Here is a 19,969-nt window from a genome sequence, read left to right as displayed (position 1 = left end):
TACCAGAGAACTAACCCTAGGGAGTATCAGATAGTGAAAATTCACACAAAGGAAATGACTTGAACACAAGACCCAGCATCACCCAACCACCAAGAGCATCCTGTGCAGGACACCTCATCTACACAACAAACAAAACAAAAATACAAACCCAATAATCACCATACAGGATTACCATCTCTCTCAGCCTTGCCCATCAGAGGAAAAACAAACAAACAAAACAATTCAGCACAAATCTCGCCCTGTACAAAGCTTACACAAATCACTGAACCAACCTTAGAAAGGCTGAAATCAAGAAGAAGAAAGAAATCAACCTTGAAGACTGGGAAAAGGTGACTTCAAACACAATAATTAAAAAGAAAATAATGAAAAGGCAGAAAAATACTACATACAAATGAAGGAACAAACGAGAAGCACAGAAATCCAAATAAATAAAGAGGAAATAGGCAAACTACCTGAAAAAAATTTCAGAATAATGATAGTAAAGATGATCAAAAACCTTGAACACAAAATGGAGAAAATGCAAGAATCAATTAACAAAGACCTAGAAGGATTAAAGAATAAACATACAAACAACACAATTACCAAAATTAAAAATACTCTAGAAGGAACCAACAGCAGAAAATCTGAAGCAGAAGAATGAATCAGTGAGCTGGAAGATAAAATGGTGGAAATAACTTCTGAAGGGCAGAATAAAGTAAAAGGACTGAAGCAAAATGACTGAATAAAGTGAAAAGAACTGAAGATAGTCTCAGAGACCTCTGGGACAATATCAAACACACCAACATTCGAAATATAGGGGTCCCAGAAGAAGAAGAGAAAAACAAAGCATATGAGAAAATTTTTGACAAGATGATAGTTGAAAATGTCCCCAACATGAAAAAGGAAACAGTCAATCAAGTCCCAGAGGCACAAAGAATCCAACACAGGATAAACTCAAGGAGAAACATGTCAAGACACATACTAATCAAAGTAACAAAGACTAAACACAAAGAAAGAATATTAAAAGCAGCAAGGGAAAAGCAACAAGTAACGTACAATGGAAACCCCAGACACTTAAAAGCTGAATGTTCAGCAGAAACTCTGCAGGCCAAAAGGAATGGCAGGATGTACTTAAAGTACTGAAAGGGAAAAATCTACAACCAAGATTACTGTACCCAGTAAGGATCACATTCAAAACTGATGGAGAAATAAAAACTTTTCAGACAAGCAAAAGTTAAGAGAATTCAGTACCAAAACCAGCTTTGCAACAAATGTTAAAGGGACATATGTAGTCAGGAAATACACAAGAAGAAAAAGATCTACAAAAACAAACTTCAAACAATTAAGAAAATGGCAATAGGAACATATATATCAGTAACTTCTTAAATATAAACTGTTTAAATGTTCCAACCAAAAGACACAGACTGGCTGAATGGACACAAAAACAAGACCCATATATATACTGTCTTCAAAAAACCCACTTCAGACTTAAAGACACATATAGACTAAAAGTGAGAGGAGGGGAAAATATATTCCATGCAAATGGGAAGCAAAAGAAAACTGGAATAGCAATCCTCATATCAGACAAACTAGACCTTAAAATAAAGATTACAAGAAATAAGGAAGGACACTACATAATGATCAAGGGATCAATCTAAGAGGAAGACAAAACAACTGTAAAACTATGCACCCAACACAGGAGCACCTCAATACATAAGACAAACACTAACAGAAAAAAAAGGAGAAACTGACAATAACACAATAATAGTAGGAGACTTTAACCCCATTCACATCAATGGACAGATCATCAAAACAGAAAATTAATAAGGAAACACAAGTCTTCAATGGTATATTAGACAAAATGAATCTCACTGATATCTTCAGGACATTCCATCCAAATGTAGAAGAATATACCTTTTTCTAAAGTGCACATAGAATATTCTCCAGGATAGACCACATCTTGGGTCACAAATCAAAGCTCAGTAAATTTAAGAAAACTGAAATTGTATCAGGCATCTTCTCCTACCACAACGCTATGAGACTAGATATCAATTACAAGAAAAAAAAACTGTTTAAGAAGCACAAACACATGAAGATAAACAACACATTTCTAAATAACCAACAGGTTACTGAAGAAATCAATAGGGAAATCAAAAAATTTCTAAAACAAATGACAATGAAACATGACAACTCAAAGCCTATGGGATGCAGCAAAATATTTCTAAGAGGGAAGTTTATAGCAATCAATCTTACCTCAAGAAACAAGAAAAACATCGAACAGACAACCTAACTTTACACCTAAAACAATTGGAAAAACAAAGACAAAAAAAAATTAGTAGAAGGAGTGAAATCATAAAGATCCGAGCAGGAATAAATGAAAACAAATGAAAGAAACAATAGTAAAGATTTATAAAACTAAAACCTGGTTCTTTGAGAAGATAAACAAAATTGACAAACATTTCGACAAGACTCATCAAGAAGAGAGAAGAATCAACAAAATTAGAAATGAAAAAAGAGAGGTTACAACAGACAATGCAGAAATACAAAGGATTATAAGAGACTATCAAGAACAAATATATGGCAATAAAATGGATAACCTGGAAGAAACGGACAGATTCTTAGAAAAATTCAATCTTCCCAGACTGAACCAGGAAGAAATAGAAACTATGAACAACCCAATTATAAATACTGAAATCAAAGCTGTGATCAAATCTCTCTCAAAAGACAAAAGCCCAGGAACAGATGGCTTCACAGGTGAATTCTATCAAACATTTAGAGACGAGCTAATGCAGATCCTTCTAAAACTCTTTGAAAAAACTGCAGGGGAAGGAACACTTTCAAACTCATTCTATGAGGCCACCATCACCCTGATACCAAAACCAGACAATGACAACACAGAAAAAGAAAACTGCAGGCCAGTATCACTGGTGAACATAGATGTAAAAATTCCTCAGCAAAAGTTTAGCAAACAGAATTCAGCAACACATCAAAAACCTCATACACCATGATCAAGTTGGGTTTATTCCAGGGATGCAAGGACTCTTCAATATATGCAAATCAATCAATGTGATATACTATATTAAATGGAATGATAAAAATCATATGATAATCTCAACAGATGCAGAAAAAGCCTTTGACAAAATTCAGCACCGATTTATGATTAAAACTCTTCAAAAAAAGGGCACAGAAGGAACCTACCTCAATATAGTAAAGGCCATATAGGATAAGCCTACAGCAAACATTATTCTCAATGGTGACAAACTGAAAGCATTCCTCCTAAAATCAGGAACAAGACAAGGGTGTCCATTTTCACTACCATTATTCAACATAGTTCTGGAAGTCCTAGCTACAGCAATCAGAGAAAAAAAGAAATAAGAGGAATCCAGATCAGAAAAGAAGTAAATCTCTCACTATCTGCAGATGACATGATACTGTACATAGAAAACCCTAAAGATACTATCAGAAAATTACTACAGCTAATCAGTGAATTTCACAGTGTTTCAGGAAACAAAATCAATACACAGAAATCACTTGCATTTCTATATACCAACAATGAAAAATCAGAAAGAGAAATTAAGGACTCAATCTGATTCACCATTACAACAAAAAACAAATATCTAGGAATAAACTTACCTAAGGAGACAACAGAAATATTCACAGACAATTATAAGACACTGATGAAAGAAATCAAAGATGACAAGAACAGATGGAGAGATATTCCATGTTCCTGGGTAAGAAGAATCAATACTGTGAAAATGATTATACTACCAAATGCTATCTACAGATTCAATGCAATACCTTTCAAATTACCAATGGCATTTTTCACAAAATGCCTAAAAACAAAAAATTGCACATTTCATATGAAAACACAAAAGATCCTGAATAGCCAAAGAAATCTTAAGAAATAATGGAGCTGGAGAAATCAACATTCCTGACCTCAGATTATACTAAAAAGCTACATTCATCAATACAGTATAACAGAAACAGAAATATAGATCAATGGAACAGCTACATGTGAAACTGGACAGCTACATGTAAAAGAATGAAATTAAAACACTTCCTAACACCATAAACAAAGATAAACTCAAAATGGATTAAAGACCTAAATGTAAGACCAGAAACTGTAAAACTCTTAGAGGAAAACACAGGCAGTACACTCGATGACATAAATCAAAGCAAGATCCTCTATGACCCACCTCCTAAAGTAATGGAAATAAAAACAAAAGTAAACAAGTGGGACCTGATTAAATGTAAAAGCTTTTGGCACAGCAAAGGAAACTATAAGTAAGGTGAAAAGACAACCCTCAGGCTGAGAGAAAATAATAGCAAATGAAACAACTGACAAAAGATTAATTTCCAAAATATAAAAGCAGCTCACACAACTCAATACCAGAAAAACAAACAACCCAATCAAAAAGTGGGAAAAAGACCTAAACATATTTCTCCAAAGAAGACATACAGGTGGCTAACAAACAAATGGAAAGATGCTTAACATGGCTTATTATTAGAGAAATGCAAATCAAAATTACAATGAGATATCACCTCACACCAGTCAGAATGTCCATCATCAGAAAGTCTACAAAGAATAAATGCTGGAGAAGGTGTGGAGAAAAGGGAACGCTCTTGCATTGTTGGTGGGAATGCAAATTAATACAGCCACTATGGAAGATGGTATGGAGATTCCTTAAAAAGTCAGGAATAAAACCACCATATGACCCAGCAATCCCACTCCCTGAAGAAAACAAATTGAAAAAGACTTGTATCCCATTGTTCATTGCAGCACTATTTACAATAGCTAGAACATGGAAGCAACCTAGATGTCCACCGAAAGATGAATGCATAAAGAAGTTGTGGTACATATACACAGTGGAATATTCAGCCATAAAAAGGAACGAATTTTAGTCAGTTCTAATGAGGTGAATGAACCTAGAACCTATTATACAGAGTGAAGTGAGTCAGAAAGAGAAAGATGAATATCGTATTCTAACACACACATGCGGAATCGAGAAAAATGGTACTGAAGAATTTACTTACAGGGCAGCAATGGAGAAGGAGACATAGAGAATAGACTTATGGACACGGGGAGAGATAAGGAGAGGGTGAGATGTAGGGAAAGAGTAACGTGGAAACTTACATTTCCACATTTAAATAGATAGCCAATGGGAATTTGCTGTATGGCTCAGGAAACTCAAACAGGGCTCTATATCTACCTAGAGGGAAGGGATGGTTCAAAAGGGAGGGGATATATATGTACCTATGGCTGATTCATGTTGAGGTTTGACAGAAAACAGCAAAATTCTGTAAAGCAATTATCCTTCAATTAAAAAATAATTAAAAAAAAAAAAATACCCTGGCAATAAAGAATGCAGAGAAATCTCTCTTGTGATGGTTCAACCAAAGAAAGGCAATGTAAAAAGAAGATACAATCAAAATATTAAAAATATCATGAAAGTATAAACAGAATGAATAAAGACATTTTATAAATCCTAAGAATATAAAAAACAGGCTTGAAGCCTGAAGGAGATAATATTAAGAAAAATAAAAGAAAATATTAACTAACAGAGGGTAAACAAAAGCAGTTACAGACAAATCTATACCAATCAAAATGTTTATACTTTTGTATTTTATAGGATTTAGATAAATTAGTGTATAAACAACTGAGGAGACTACAGTTGTGATTTTAAACAATATGGGAAAATAATACACTCTTTCCAAAAGTTCAAGTACACAATACTATCAGTCTATTCAATATAGACAAGCAATACTTTTTAAATCCACTTAAGTAAAATCGTTATTTTTCAGTGAACGACAACCAGGTATAAATGGCCTTCCTATTGTTTGCATCTCTGTGCTTCCTCTAAATGTTACCTGCATTGATACTGTGATCTCTTGAAGAGCAGCATCTGCTTCATCTTGCTTAGTTTTAAGTAATACACTTTGTTCTCCAGCTGTTCTGTTCAATTCAGCCACAAGAGCTTTAGCTTCATTTAGTTTAGATACACCAGCCTACATTAATAGAAGAGACCGACAATATTAAAAGAATAAGAATGTTATATACATAAGGGTAAACAAAGTCTGTAAGAATGAATGAAAAAAATACAAATGTGTACAAATACCACATCTGCAAGTGAACTTGGGCTTTTTCTTATTGCTCATTATAACAATTTAGTCAACTGTTTACCATTAAGATGTAAAAAAAGACTTCACAAAGGCTTTAGAGAAAAATGGATCTTAAAGCATCACAGTAAAGCTGAATACATTAACACATATTAATTAGCTTAACCAGTGGGGTTTTACTCAACTGCATTAGACAGGAAAGAAAATAAAAAAAAAAACAGTAAACCTTTCTAATTTTTCAGTCTCATTAATTGAACAAAAGCACCTCAGGGACCACTCTTTTTATACTGGACATGCCTTGGTTTTGCTTGTCTATTATCCAACTATTTTACAAGAGACTGCCTTACATAGGGTGCTGATTAGCAATCACTCCAAATGCTTCGGCTATTCTTTGGGCAGGGTGGCGGGGTGGGAGTGGTGACCCTGGTCTGGCCATTAGAACACTCCATTCCACTGTCCATCAATAATCCAAGGAATGAACATGAAAAATATTCTCTCTGTTCTTCAATACAACTGCATTTTTGTCACAGAACAAATCAGAAGAAAGATAGCAATGGCAAAAAAAGGGAATGTAAACTTGGTGGCTCAGACAGTAAAGCTTCTGCCTACAATGTGGGAGACCTGGTTCGATCCCTAGGTCGGGAAAATCCCCTGGACAAGAAAATGGCAACCCACTCCAGTAGTCTTGCCTGGAAAATCCCTTGGACAGAGGAGCCTGGTAGGCTACAGTCCATGGGGTCGCAAAGAGTCGGACACGACTGAGCGACTTCACTTCACTTCAAACAGTATTTATTGAGCACAGCACAGACGACAGGCATCATGCTGGTTCTTGACATTAGCATTTTATCTAATGTACACACGACATTGACCCAATAAAGCTATAACTCAGTAAATTTATTTACCTCAAATACAATAGAGAACTAAATCAGGAAACTAACTCTCCAAAGCATGTGCAGTTAGTGGCTTAATATAAATGAAAGTAAATCAGTAGAAAGAAGGATAAAGATAACTCTGTCAATTAATGTTCCTGGTTTCCTACCCTTACAAAGGGAAGCAAGAACTCTGGAGAAGGAATGCTCTCTGACAGAATCTGAGGCTAGCATTCTAACAGCGCACTTAAGCTGAAGCTCTACAATAATAGAAATACAAAGAGTTCCAAATGTAGTAAGTGACATAAATAAGAATATAATAAATTATACATAATAATGAAATATATATAATAAAATATACTTTTAAGAATGTTTATAAAATATAATTATATAGTCTACTATAAAACATAATATTATATATTATATTTTAATTAATAATAGGCATGTCTGATTTCTAAAATAAGTTCATGTGAAAAAGACATTTAAAGCCAGCACAATAAGCTATCAAAAGCTATCAAAAGCACACAAATAACATGCGTGGTGAAGAAAAGAAATAATTATTCAACCAAAAAAAATACAAAACCATTACTATAATCCAGTGGGCAATACAGATAGGTGAGACAGTTTTCCAGGATATTTAATACAGTACAATATTTATTTATGGCATTGTGATTTACATAATCCTTGTCCCCTACACATAAATAAAATAACTTTAGATCACCAATAATGTACCTGCAAATGACTTTGTCTTTTTAATAATTCCTCTTTCTTGCTGCTACTAATGGCAGAATACACACGTAAAAAGGTCATGTATCGGCTTGGTGTGGCACCATATGCTTTACAAGACTCATGGATTAATAAAAAAGATTTTAGAAACTCAGGATCAACTAGAAAGAGGAAAAAAAACGACAATGTAAGTATAGTCCATTAAGAATTACAGAAAATAAACTTAACTATCTTTTTCTACTCAATGAAATTATGAGATAATATATTTGCTTAAAGGTGAACAGTTATTCCTAGGTATCCATGCATAGCTTCCATTTTTCTTATTAATTTGCATTATTTTTTCCCGTGGTCTCTACACTTCAACTGTATGTATATACCTTTCCCTGTATTTCCCCTGACAAGTTTTATTGCTGCAAGAAAGATAAATCTACAGTTTCCCATGTCAATTAATTGGGACTACATAACATGTAGTCTGAAAGTAAGCTTACTAAAAGCTGTATGAGTGGAAAAGATATACCAAACCAAATAACACCTATCCCCTCCTATGTACATGGGAAGAAACAGGGCTTCAAAAGTCAAAAAATTAAGCTCTCGTTAGATTCAATATACACATATGTGCTCAGTCGCTCAGTCATGTTCAACTCTTTGCAAACCCATGGACAGTAGTAGCCCACCAGGCTCCTCTGTTCATGGAATTTTCCAGGTAAGAATATTGGATTGGGCTGCCATTTTCTCTCCAGGGAATCTTCTGACCCAGGGATCAAACCCACATCACCTATACCGGCTGGCACATCCTTTATTACTTGAGCCACCTGGGAAGCCGATATATACACGACCAAACACAATTATCTCCCTCTTTGTTGTCTCAACCTATTCCCGTCTGTATCCTCTACCCAACTGAACAAAATCAACTTCTAATAAATTTTTCCAAGCAGAACCCTGAGAAATATTCTTGCATCCTTCTTCTTCCTTGCATACAGCAGCCGTTATATAACCAAATCCTCTTTAGATTACCTCCTGCTGCTGCTGCTAAGTCGCTTCAGTCGTGTCCAACTCTGGGAGACCCCATAGACGGCAGCCCACCAGGCTCCCCCGTCCCTGGGATTCTCCAGGCAAGAACACTGGAGTGGGTTGCCATTTCCTTCTCCAATGCATGAAAGTGAAAAGTGAAAGGGAAGTCGCTCAGTCGTGTCTGACTCTTAGAGACCCCATGGACTGCAGCCCACCAGGCTCCTCCATCCATGGGATTTTCCAGACAAGAGTACTGGAGTAGGGTGCCATTGCCTTCTCTGAGATTACCTCCTAATACCACCCAAGTCCATTCCTTCCTCTTAGATTAGAAGGCATAGCCTTCTATACTGGTCTATAGAACCCCTGTTTCTCTGTACACCATTCTATTTCTAATATCTGAAAAAACAGGTGGATGCAGAGACTTCTCTTTCTAAAACAAGACTCTCGTTACATCTCTAACAAAAACTTGTCAATTATCCCAAATCACTAAGAAGTCAGAATCCAAATTCCTTCTGTAACAGGACATGGAAGGCTCTTCATTACTGACCCTGATTACCTTACGACATTAGAAAACGGCAATTATTTCATCAATAACAACCAGGTAAAATCAATTTCATCAAAATACTACCTGATTTCTTTTTCTTTTCTTCTTTTCTTTTTTTGTCACTATATCTTTCATCACCACCCATTTCACTGAGTAACATTTCAGGTATCTAAAACAGGAAGAGCATTTCTTTAAACTTCAATTCAGTATGAAAAAAGTTTAAGTAAATTCAGTATCAGAGGTATAAAAACACTTAACACAACACATAAAAAGTATCAGTTGGACTTTTCTTCTAGGATTCCTTCCAGACTAAGAAAAAAAAAAATAGTACATCAGTCTTCAGAAAACATTTCCTAGTTGATACTTTTGACACATGTATCAACCATTGACTGGAAATTAATAGCACACAGGAAAAGCTTCAGCATCTCACTTGAAAAATGATTAGACTTTATGAAATGAAGAAAATAACCATTTTGATTGAATTAGAGAATAATCACAGATACCATTTAAAATCACAAAGTAATAAAATTAAATGTTTTATTTGGTATCAAACTACTAAAATGCCTTCATGACATAAAGGAACAGGAAGGATTCTTAGATTTCTTAAATGAGAAATAAGGAAATAAATGAATAAATAAAAATAATTTCATAATTAATCATAATTAATCAAAATAAATGAAAATAATTTCATAATTAATATCAACATAATTGATAATGCTAAAAACTGTCTATTGTGTAGTCATGGCAAGATTTTTGCCACTATCACAAATAAGAAAATTAAGTAATGAACAGATATTAAACTATATTAAAAAAATTTTAAACCCTATTTCTGGGGAACAAAAACTAAGTAGAACTCCAAAATTTTAAAATTAAACCAAAAACCTCCAACTTATTTCACCTGATACAGTTCACATGCCTAATAAGAACAAGTGCAAGTAATCCAGGTAATTAGGTCAAAAAGCATCTTTTTCTTCTCAGACTGAACAAAACATTAAGACAGAAGATCCCTTAACTAGTGGAGAGTTTGAAAGTGCCATGATTCTTGAGCCAAAGAATATTTTTTTTTCTCAAATACTTTCACTGATTTCTGAAAATATACTGAAGCAACTGAGAGAATATTTTAAACACACACTTTTAAATCAATGAACATTTCTTTGGAAACTCACTTTCTTTAAAATACTCTATCCCTTAGGTCAGTTAGCTTGATTGTGCTAATCATTTCACAACATAAAATAAACAAAAACATGATGTACACCTTAAACACATACAATTTTTATGTGTCAATTATACCTCAATAAAGCTGGGAAGGGTGGGAAAGAATCTATCCCTAAATAATATACCACATTAGGAAAGTTTTCTTGCCTGGTTTCAACCACATTCCACTTTGCTTCCACTCTACCTCCCAGGAGATAAAAACAGCACTTTGGAGTTGAATGAGTATATTAACACTATTCATTCTTACTAATACCTTGACCTCTCAATTCCTTGAATTCTCCTCCTTCTGTTATCTATCACCTTTTCCCCAGCCATTCTCCCCTACCATGTCAAATGGTCACATCCTAATACCTTGTCATTAACAATAACTGCAACCATTTCATAATCTCACTTGCAAACATCCCCCTCTTTTACCATTACATTCCTGTCTAACCAGCTCATTCCTTTTGCAATGCAAATAATCCTCAAATTTCACCAAGACCTGCAGTCTATTCATTCAACAACCTTGATACTGTCATCCACCGTCTTCCTACCATAACTCCTCAGCTTCCTTGGCCTTCCCCTACTTTGTCGTACTTAGTCAGTCAGTCATTTCAGTTGCTCAGTCGTGTCCAACTCTTTGCAACCCCATGGACTGCAGCACGCCAGGCTTCCCTGCCCATCACCAACTCTTGGAGCTTGCTCAAACTCATGTCCATTGAATTGGTGATGCCATCCAACCATCTCATCCTCTGTCACCCCCTTCTCCTCCTGCCTTTCCCAGAATCAGGGTCTTTTCCAATGAGTCAGTTCTTCACATCAGGTGACCAAAGTATTGGAGCTTGAGCTTCAACATAAGTCCTTCCAATGAATATTCAGGACTGATTTCTTTAGGATGGACTGGTTGGATCTCCTTGTAGTTCAAGAGTAGTTAGTTGAACTACTACTGTAGTTAAAGAGACTCTCAAGAGTCTTCCCCAACATCACATTTAAAGTGTCAATTCTTCTACGCTCAGCTTTCTTTTTATAGTCCAACTCTCACATCCATACATGACTACTGGAAAAACCATAGCTTTGACTAGACGGACCTTTGTTGGCAAAGTAATGTCTCTGCTTTTTAATATGCCATCTAGGTTTGTCATAGCTTTTTCTTCCAAGGAGCAAATGTCTTTTAATTTCATGGCTAGAGTCACCACCTGCAGTGATTTTGGAGCCCCCAAAAAATAAAGTCTCTCACGGTTTCCATTGTTTCCCCAACTATTTGCCATGAAGTGATGGGACCGGACACCATGATCTTAGCTTTTTGAATGCTGAGTTTTAAGCCAGCTTTTTCACTCTCCTCTTTCACTTTCATCAAGAGGCTCTTTAGTTCCTCTTCACTTTCTGCCATAAGGGTGGTGCCATCTGCATATCTGAGGTCATTAATATTTCTCCCAGCAATCTTGATTCCAGCTTGTGCTTCATCCAGCCTGGCATTTTGCATGATGTAATCTGCATATAAGTTAAATAAGCAGGGTGACAATATACAGCCTTGATGTACTCCTTTCCCTATTTGGAACCAGTCTGTTGTTCCATGTCCAGTTCTAACTGTTGCTTCCTGACCTGCGTTCAGATTTCTCAGGAGGCAGGTCAGGTGGTCTGGTAATCCCATCTCTTGAAGAATTTTCCACAGCTTATTGTGATTTACAGTCAAAGGCTTTGGCGTAATCAGTAAAAAGAAGTAGATGTTTTTCTGGAACTCTCTTGCTTTTTTGATGATCCAGCAGACATTGGCAATTTGATCTCTGGTTCCTCTGCCTTTTCTAAATTCAGCTTGTACATCTGGAAGTTCACAGTTCATGTACTGCTGAAGCCTCACCTGGAGAATTTTGAGCATTACTTTGCTAGCGTGTGAGATGAGTGCAATTGCGTGGTAGTTTGAACATTCTTTGGCACACACTCAAGTAGCAAAGCAAAGCCCCAATCCTGCTTAAATGCAGGTCACCACTATTGCAGGTCTGTAACCCTGAGTGCACACGTGACTGGAGAAAAAGCACACAACTACACTGAATGGCCTCAGCTGAACTTTACAATCATTAGCCTCATGTGAACCCATAATGCTATCTAGCTATATCATATTCCATTCTCCTAAGCCTTTCACTCCTTCCCTCTTCCAAAACACTATTTTGCACATCCTCTTACATCTCTTCAAGATTCCAAAATCTCTTCCCTCAACTTTTCTCTCAAGTGATTAATCTTAGTTCCGATTTCACTCAGAAAACAGAAACAACCAGAAATGTCTAAAACTTCCCAATGCTACTCCTGCCCACCTGCTTTACGCAGACCCCTGTACTCTGCTTCCTTTCCTGTTGCTACAGATGATGCTTCCATTCTCCAAGAAAAGTGAAGTGACAGTCGCTCTGTTGTGTCCGACTCTTTGTGACCCCATGGACTATACAGTCCGTGGAATTCTCCAGGCCAGAATACTGGAGTAGGTAGCCTTTTCCTTCTCCAGGAGATCTTCCCAACCCAGGGATCAGAACCCAGGTCTCCTGCATTGCAGGCAAATTCTTTACCAGCCGAGCCACAGGGAAGCCCAAGCAAAGGCTTGTCCTCAATCCTCTCATTTGTGTAATAGGCCCACATGGTGTCTAGACCCAAGGACACTGCTCCAGCAATTCCTGCTCTTTCATATAAAATATATGTTTTGTTTCCTTTCTTGCATTCCCAATGGCATATGAGTATGCTCCAGTTTATCCCATCTTAAAAAAATTTTTTTAAAGAAAAAAACTATTTTATTCCCACTTCCTACAGTTACTGATCCATTTTTATCTTCCACTTTATAACAAAATTCTTCAAAAGAGGTGACTATATTCACTCTCCACTCTTCTCATTCTTTCCAAAACACATTTCATTACAGTATTTTTTTTCCACTACTAACTGAAACTGCTTCATTAAAGTCACTAAGGGACACAAGTTGCTAAACCTAATGATCACTTTCCAACCCTCATGGACTTCCATGTGTTCACCCTTCCTTGCTCCTTCAGAATGCTGTTTTCACTTGGCTTCCAGGCTTCACTTGTACTCGCAACTCCTGTTTTCCTATTTCCCTAGCGGTTCCTTCTCAGTATCCTTTGCTGGTTCTTGTTCATCTCAGCCTCTTAATGCTGAAAGTGCCCCAGAGGTCAGCCTTTGGATATCTCCGCTTTCTGCCAACATTCAATCCTTTAGTAGGATTTGTTCTCAAAGCTTTAAATGCCACTTAAACTCTGATAATTCCGACAATTTTGCCTGTATGCCTGACCTTTTCCCCTGAACTTCTCAATCTTCCAACTCGGATGTCCGACACACCTCATATTTAATAGATCTAAAACTGAAAGCTTCATCTTCTCTTCTCAAAATGTTCCTCTCATAGTCTCCCTTCAACTGACAGGTATTCCAGTCTTTCCAGGAGCTCAAGCCAACAGACTGGCAGGTATCCTCAACTCCTCGCTTCCCCTAATAACTTATTACAATCTGTCAGCAAACCCTATCATTTCTACTGCAAAACATACCGAGTATCTACCAGTTCTCACCACCTCTACCACTATATCCTGAGACAAGTCATCCTTGTCTCTCTCCAAGGTTACTTCAATAGCTTTATAACTGCTTCCTCCTGGTCTTCTACAGTCTATTTTCAAACAGAAGGCAGTGTAATCCCATAAAACATCAGAACAGTTTTGCTCCCAAGCCTCCAAGGAGACCCTTACTGGTTTCCAGAAAAGTTGAAATCCTTATAATAGCATCCAAAGCCCCACCCTAACTGTTCTCTTAATCCCCCAACCTCATCTGCAACTACTCTCTGCCTTGATCACTCTGTTACAAATGAACTGGCCCTCAAATCACCAGGCCTGCTCTCATCTCAGATTCTTCCTGTAGAAAGCTTTCCCTCCAAATATCCCCCAAAAGAATGTAAACTCCATGAGGCAGGGACTTGTGTCTCTCTTTTCTCTGCTATATCCCCAGTATATAAAAGAGTGACACATATTAAGTATCCAATAATTACTGCTTCTTAATGAATACCTCTTGTTCATGTAGCCTCTTCAGACTGGAATAACTTTCCTCTATCTACTTACTAAAATCTATTTAAAGGATCATCTCAACTGTAAAATGTTGTCTATTACCTCAAATTGCGCTTCCTTCTCTGAATCATGATAGGCAATAGTTTGCACATCTACTATACAAAAATAAATCAATGATTGGAAATATGAGCATCATTCAAGGAGACAATATTGAAAATTATTATTTATTCAAATGAAGCAATGTAAAAGGCTTCCAGTTGAGATAGTTTTTGAGTTCACACTTTAAACTCATACCCCTCCAAACATATATCATAACAATGACAAATTTTTTTAAAAGGCACCTAAACTTTAATTGAAACAACTGCTAAAATTATTGCTGTGATATTTAATCATAAGCTAGTCTATAATGGACTAAGTAATTAAATTTATAAAAATTTTTAAATATAATAAACATCTCTGTGGTCCTTAATTAAGAACATAATCTTACACCTAAAATTTTGTAGTCAACTAATCTGTCAAGTACAAGAGTATGAAGAAAAGACAGTTATTTTCAAATATATGAGAGATGCTCAGCACCACAATTAAGGATTACAATAAACACCAAGGGGAAATTGTAACAATTAGTAACTTTAAAAAGAAACTGAAAGTGAAAGTGAAGTCGCTCCATCCTGTCTGATTCTTTGCGACCCCATGGACTGCAGCCTAACAGGCTCCTCCATCCATGGGATTTTCCAGCCAAGAATACTGGAGTGGGTTGCCATTTCCTTCTCCAGAGATCTTCCCAACCCAGGGATTGAACCGGGTCTCCCACATTGTAGGCAGATGCTTTACCATCTGAGCCACCAGGGAAGTCCTTGGTGTCTTAAAAAGAAAATGTGCTTATTTTTTATTTCCGTATTTAAACATTAAACTTACTTTCTTCATACTGCTATCTGACCAAGCCTCCATCCACAACACCTGGCACTTCTTATGCAAAGCAGGATTGCTCTCACAGTTTATTATGAAGTTTAAATTTGCAGAATCCATTATCAAAACAATATGCAAGTTTTGTTGCACTCCTAAAAAAATAGGATAAATAGAGTCATGGAATATTACAATAACAATATTTGAAGAAATCCATACATGGTCTTGTTTTATGAAATTAAAATTTTCTGAAACTGGATGGCAGAAGCTCTTTAACAAAAGAGCAAGCTATGAAACAGAGTTATACCCTAAGTGAAAAATCTGCCTGCAATGCAGGAGACAAGAGATTCGTGATCGATCCCCTGCTTGGGAAAATACCCTGGAGAAGGAAACAGCAACCCATTCCACTATTCTCACCTGAAAAACCCCATGGACAGAGAAGCGCGGCAGGCTATATAGTCCAAAGGGTCACAAAGAGTTGCACACGACTGAACGGATAAGCACGCCTGCAATGCACATATATGTGCTATGTTTGTGCAAGGTGGGATAAAATATCCCCAAAAGATATGATATTGCTGTTACTTTTCAAATGTCATACTGGATTCTACTAAATAATTTTTTCCTTTTTAGGATTTTTGTTTCAATATTCAGAAGCAAAACTGATCTCTGGTTTTCCTTTAGGAGAAATATTTTTCCAATTTCAATGTTAATATCATTTTCCCTTCATAAGAAGGGATTTAGAAACTCTCCTTTATTTTCTATGTTCTGAAGTAGTTTTTAAAATAGCATTGAGATGGTCTGTTTCTTAAAGGTGTGGTAGAAATTCCCTCTAAACTTAAAGGAGAGAGAAGGGAAGGTAGCTCTTTAACAACTTTCTTTGTTTCATCAATGATAAATGTTCTTGTAGAAAAATAAAGATGATCACTGTAATAGCAGTGCCTGGGTGGTGTCACTATTACCTTATTTTTTACTTCCCAATTTTAGCAGTACACAAAACTGCTTCTATAATAATATGTTTCTTTAGTTTCAAAGAAACTACAGCATGTGAAGTGAAGTGAAAGGCACTCAGTCATGTACGGCTCTTTGCAACCTCATGGACTATACAGTCCATGGAATTCTCCACGCCCGAACACCGGAGTGGGTAGCCTTTCCCTTCTCCAGGAGACCTTCCCAACCCAGAGATGGAACCCAGATCTCCCACATTCCAGGCGGATTCTTTACCAGCTGAGCCACAAGGGAAGCCAATAGCACTGAACCGACATTGATTTCTCTGCTGGACAAATGTACTGCAGCTGTCACAGTACGATGCCAACATGAGGGGAAGCTGGGTGAAGGCTACACAGGGACTCCCCCGACCATCTTTGCAACTTTTCTATAAATCTAAAAGTATTTTAAAAAAAAATCATGAAGAGGTGACATGGAGCAGAAAGCTGAGAGCAGTGAGGGGCCCAGGCTGATGGAGTGAATGTATGTTCCGTACTATGTGAGTCTAGGGCGGGGAGGGGGAAGGCCACCCCTCCCCCACACCAGGACTTAATAATCGGGGCTTAGCTGATCTCTCCCCTTCTGATGTGGCTTCCTGGGAAAGAGGAAGGACTCCTGTGGTTGGTTTCCCTGGCAACCAGCCCCCACCCCTAGGTGCTGGCCAAAAGTCATCTCATTAACAAAAGTCACCTCATTAACAGAATGTGGCACAATCTAAATAATTCACTAATTCTCTAAGATAGGTACTAAGTTTATCACATGGAAACAAAAGCAGCAAAGTAAATATCCCAAAAGACATTACTATACTTTCATCCTAACCTTTTGCTAAAATTTTACTTAACATGTTTTTATTATAGGTTAGCCTTTAGTCAACAAGCTATTTTCTAAAAGTTCTATAAAAAAGAAAAAATATAAATTACCAAATGGACCCAAAATTTAAGATACCTTTGCAATCTAATGAGAAAATAAGGTAGATTAAACGTATTTATTTCACATGAAGCACAGTTACATTACTGAGCTCTATCGTACTTACTATACGTGAAGTAGTTGAAGACTGGTCCAAAAAACCCATCCTGCGAAGCCTGATCTTTAAGAGGTAAGAGTAAGGGCTCTAATTCTTCAAGAGTGTAGAGTCCAGGAACTTCACCTGCAGAACATTATATTTCTTCTGAGATTTAGCTACATTACACTAAATTCAACACACATTTTACATACACGATGCTTCTTCTATTTTTATATTAAATAATCTGATGTTATTCAATCTTTGTTTCCAAAACAAGCAAGCCCTATCACCTCTATATTATTCACAAATATATACCTGTAACCTTCATTCAAAAAAATTCAACTCCTCCCACTAACCGTTCATCTATCTGCCTTTCCAAGTCCTTCTCTACTCTCTTCCAAGACTTTGTATTCTAACCTCAGTGAACTTTTTTGTGTTCTAAAACTTTAATGAAATATTTCCTCTTCCTGGAATACATCATACCACAGTCTTGCTCTGCCCCAAATCTTCCACTAAAAATATTGTTTATCCCTCAAGATACTGCTTTGCCAGCTGCCACGCCCATGAGCCTTTCCTGAATACCAACATATTAGGGAAAGTACTCTTTTCTCTTGAATATAATATCCAAACATCACTGTTTGGCATTTATCACATCATTTAATAATAACTGAATTACTTCTCCCTGCCCACTTAGATTCTAAATTCCCAGAAGGCAAATATTTAATTATGATCAATATTAAACTTAGGACATTTCTGGCAAAGAATCTAAACCGTAAATATTTGTTAAATAAATGAATGAATGAGCTTGTTACTAGAAATCAGGAGAACTAGTCATGGCCTGCTACTATGCAACAGAATGATGAAAATCAAATAAAGGTGGTAAGACTATAAGAATTTGATAGAGGGCTTGTTCACACCATAAATCTAGTTATTTAATAAATATGTATTAAATCAACATATTTGTAGTTCACAAGAAACTGTAAGATTGAGTGAAAAATTTTTTTCTGCATTCATGAAAAGTCCAACACAGTCTAAATTACTACTTTTCTTTATGCTCATCTCAGAGGTACCAGATCACGACCCAGCCATCAGCCATGTACATATTCAAACACAAGCACATACATGTAAATATGCTCTATGTCTTTCTCTAAATTTGAGCTGTACCAAGATACCCTTGTATCCTTAAATTTAATAAAGAAAGTTAGTTCTATTTACATACTCTATAGGAATAAGAATTTTAAATATATAAAAGAGACCAAAGGGCCTATTAAGTGCTTTCTCTGAAAGTATTTTTCACATAAATATTTTTGCCAAAAAAAGTTAGAAAAATTAACAACAAAAAAATTTAAGTTTATAATTTTTGCTGTTATATGTTGATAATAAAGACCAATTTATCATACAATAATTACTGGGTTAATGCTTATCTGAATGTTTGCTTTCACAAATTAAAACAAAAACCCTGAATATCTGGCCTGCTACTTTACATCAGCCGAAAGAAACAAAGTCGCCATCTAGTGACAATTTTGGAGAAGGCAATGGCAACCCACTCCAGTACTCTTGCCTGGAAAACCCCATGGACAGTCCATGAGGTCGCTAAGAGTCAGACACGACTGAGCGACTTCACTTTCACTTTTCACTTTCATGCACTGGAGAAGGAAACGGCAACCCACTCCAGTGTTCTTGCCTGGAGAATCCCAGGGACAAGGGAGCCTAGTGGGCTGCCGTCTATGGGGTTGCACAGGGTCGGACACGACTGAAGCAACTTAGCAGCAGTAGCAGAAGCAGTGACAATTTAAGCAATATGCAGGAATAAGAACTTTAAAAATCAAAATGAAGTGAAAGTGAAAGTCGCTCAGTCTTTGCGACCCCATGTACTGTCCATGGCATTCCCCAGGCCAGAATACTGGAGTGAGTAGCCTTTCCCTTCTCCAGGGGATCTTCCTGACCCAGGAATCAAACCAGGGTCTCCCACATTGCAGGCAGATTCTTTACCAACTGAGTTATCAGGGAATCCCTAAAAAAAAATAGGTTATTTACAAAAAAGGCCTAGTACTTTCACTATACCATTACCTCCACTTTGACAAAAGTTGATGTACTACTTGTCTAACTAGAATCTCATTTGGGCACTACAGTGTAGACTCCTTACTTTATAAATAAAATGTTTTCTTCAACCAAAGCTATTAAATTCTGAAAACAAAAAGACTACTTCATGCAGAGTCTACCTAGCAGGATTCAAAACATGTATTATATAAAAGCACAGTGGAACAAGAGCATCGTGTAAATTTGTCCTCAGTCCCTGGAGTGGAGCAACTCAGAGAGCTGAAACTAGATTTAACAAGGTTTATTTTATACTTTAGTACCAAAACACTCTTGGTCCAAGTTCAAAACAAAGCTGTGTCATGCTTAGTTGCTCAATCGTGTCTGACTCTGTGACACCATGGACTGCAGCTCACCAGGCTCCTCTGTCCACAGGGGATTCCAGGCAAGAATACTGGAGCCATACCCTCCTCCAGGGGATCTTCCCAATCCAGGGATTGAACCCAGGTCTTCCACATTGCAGGTGGATTATCTACCAACTGAGCAACCATGAAAGACTCAA

The 19,969-nt window shown here is 36.8% G+C and overlaps 1 protein-coding gene across 2 annotated transcripts in view; it reads right to left on the bottom strand.

Moving 5' to 3' along the window:
- The window catches only part of DYNC2H1 (dynein cytoplasmic 2 heavy chain 1), a 395,644-nt gene that overhangs the window by 258,178 nt on the left and 117,497 nt on the right, over nt 1-19,969 (bottom strand). For both annotated transcript variants that reach the window (XM_070384345.1, XM_005887860.3), the window contains exons 51-55: nt 17,401-17,514; nt 15,396-15,538; nt 9,331-9,415; nt 7,698-7,852; nt 5,848-5,985 (exon numbers count right to left, since the gene is read on the bottom strand). In XM_070384345.1, the coding sequence (XP_070240446.1) occupies nt 5,848-5,985; nt 7,698-7,852; nt 9,331-9,415; nt 15,396-15,538; nt 17,401-17,514 (635 nt within the window). The remainder of the gene's footprint in view (nt 1-5,847; nt 5,986-7,697; nt 7,853-9,330; nt 9,416-15,395; nt 15,539-17,400; nt 17,515-19,969) is intronic.

Source organism: Bos mutus, chromosome 15, assembly GCF_027580195.1.
Source record: "Bos mutus isolate GX-2022 chromosome 15, NWIPB_WYAK_1.1, whole genome shotgun sequence".
Lineage (NCBI taxonomy): Eukaryota > Metazoa > Chordata > Mammalia > Artiodactyla > Bovidae > Bos > Bos mutus.
Note: the sequence above shows the minus strand (reverse complement) of the source record. Positions and strands in the feature narration are given on the sequence as shown.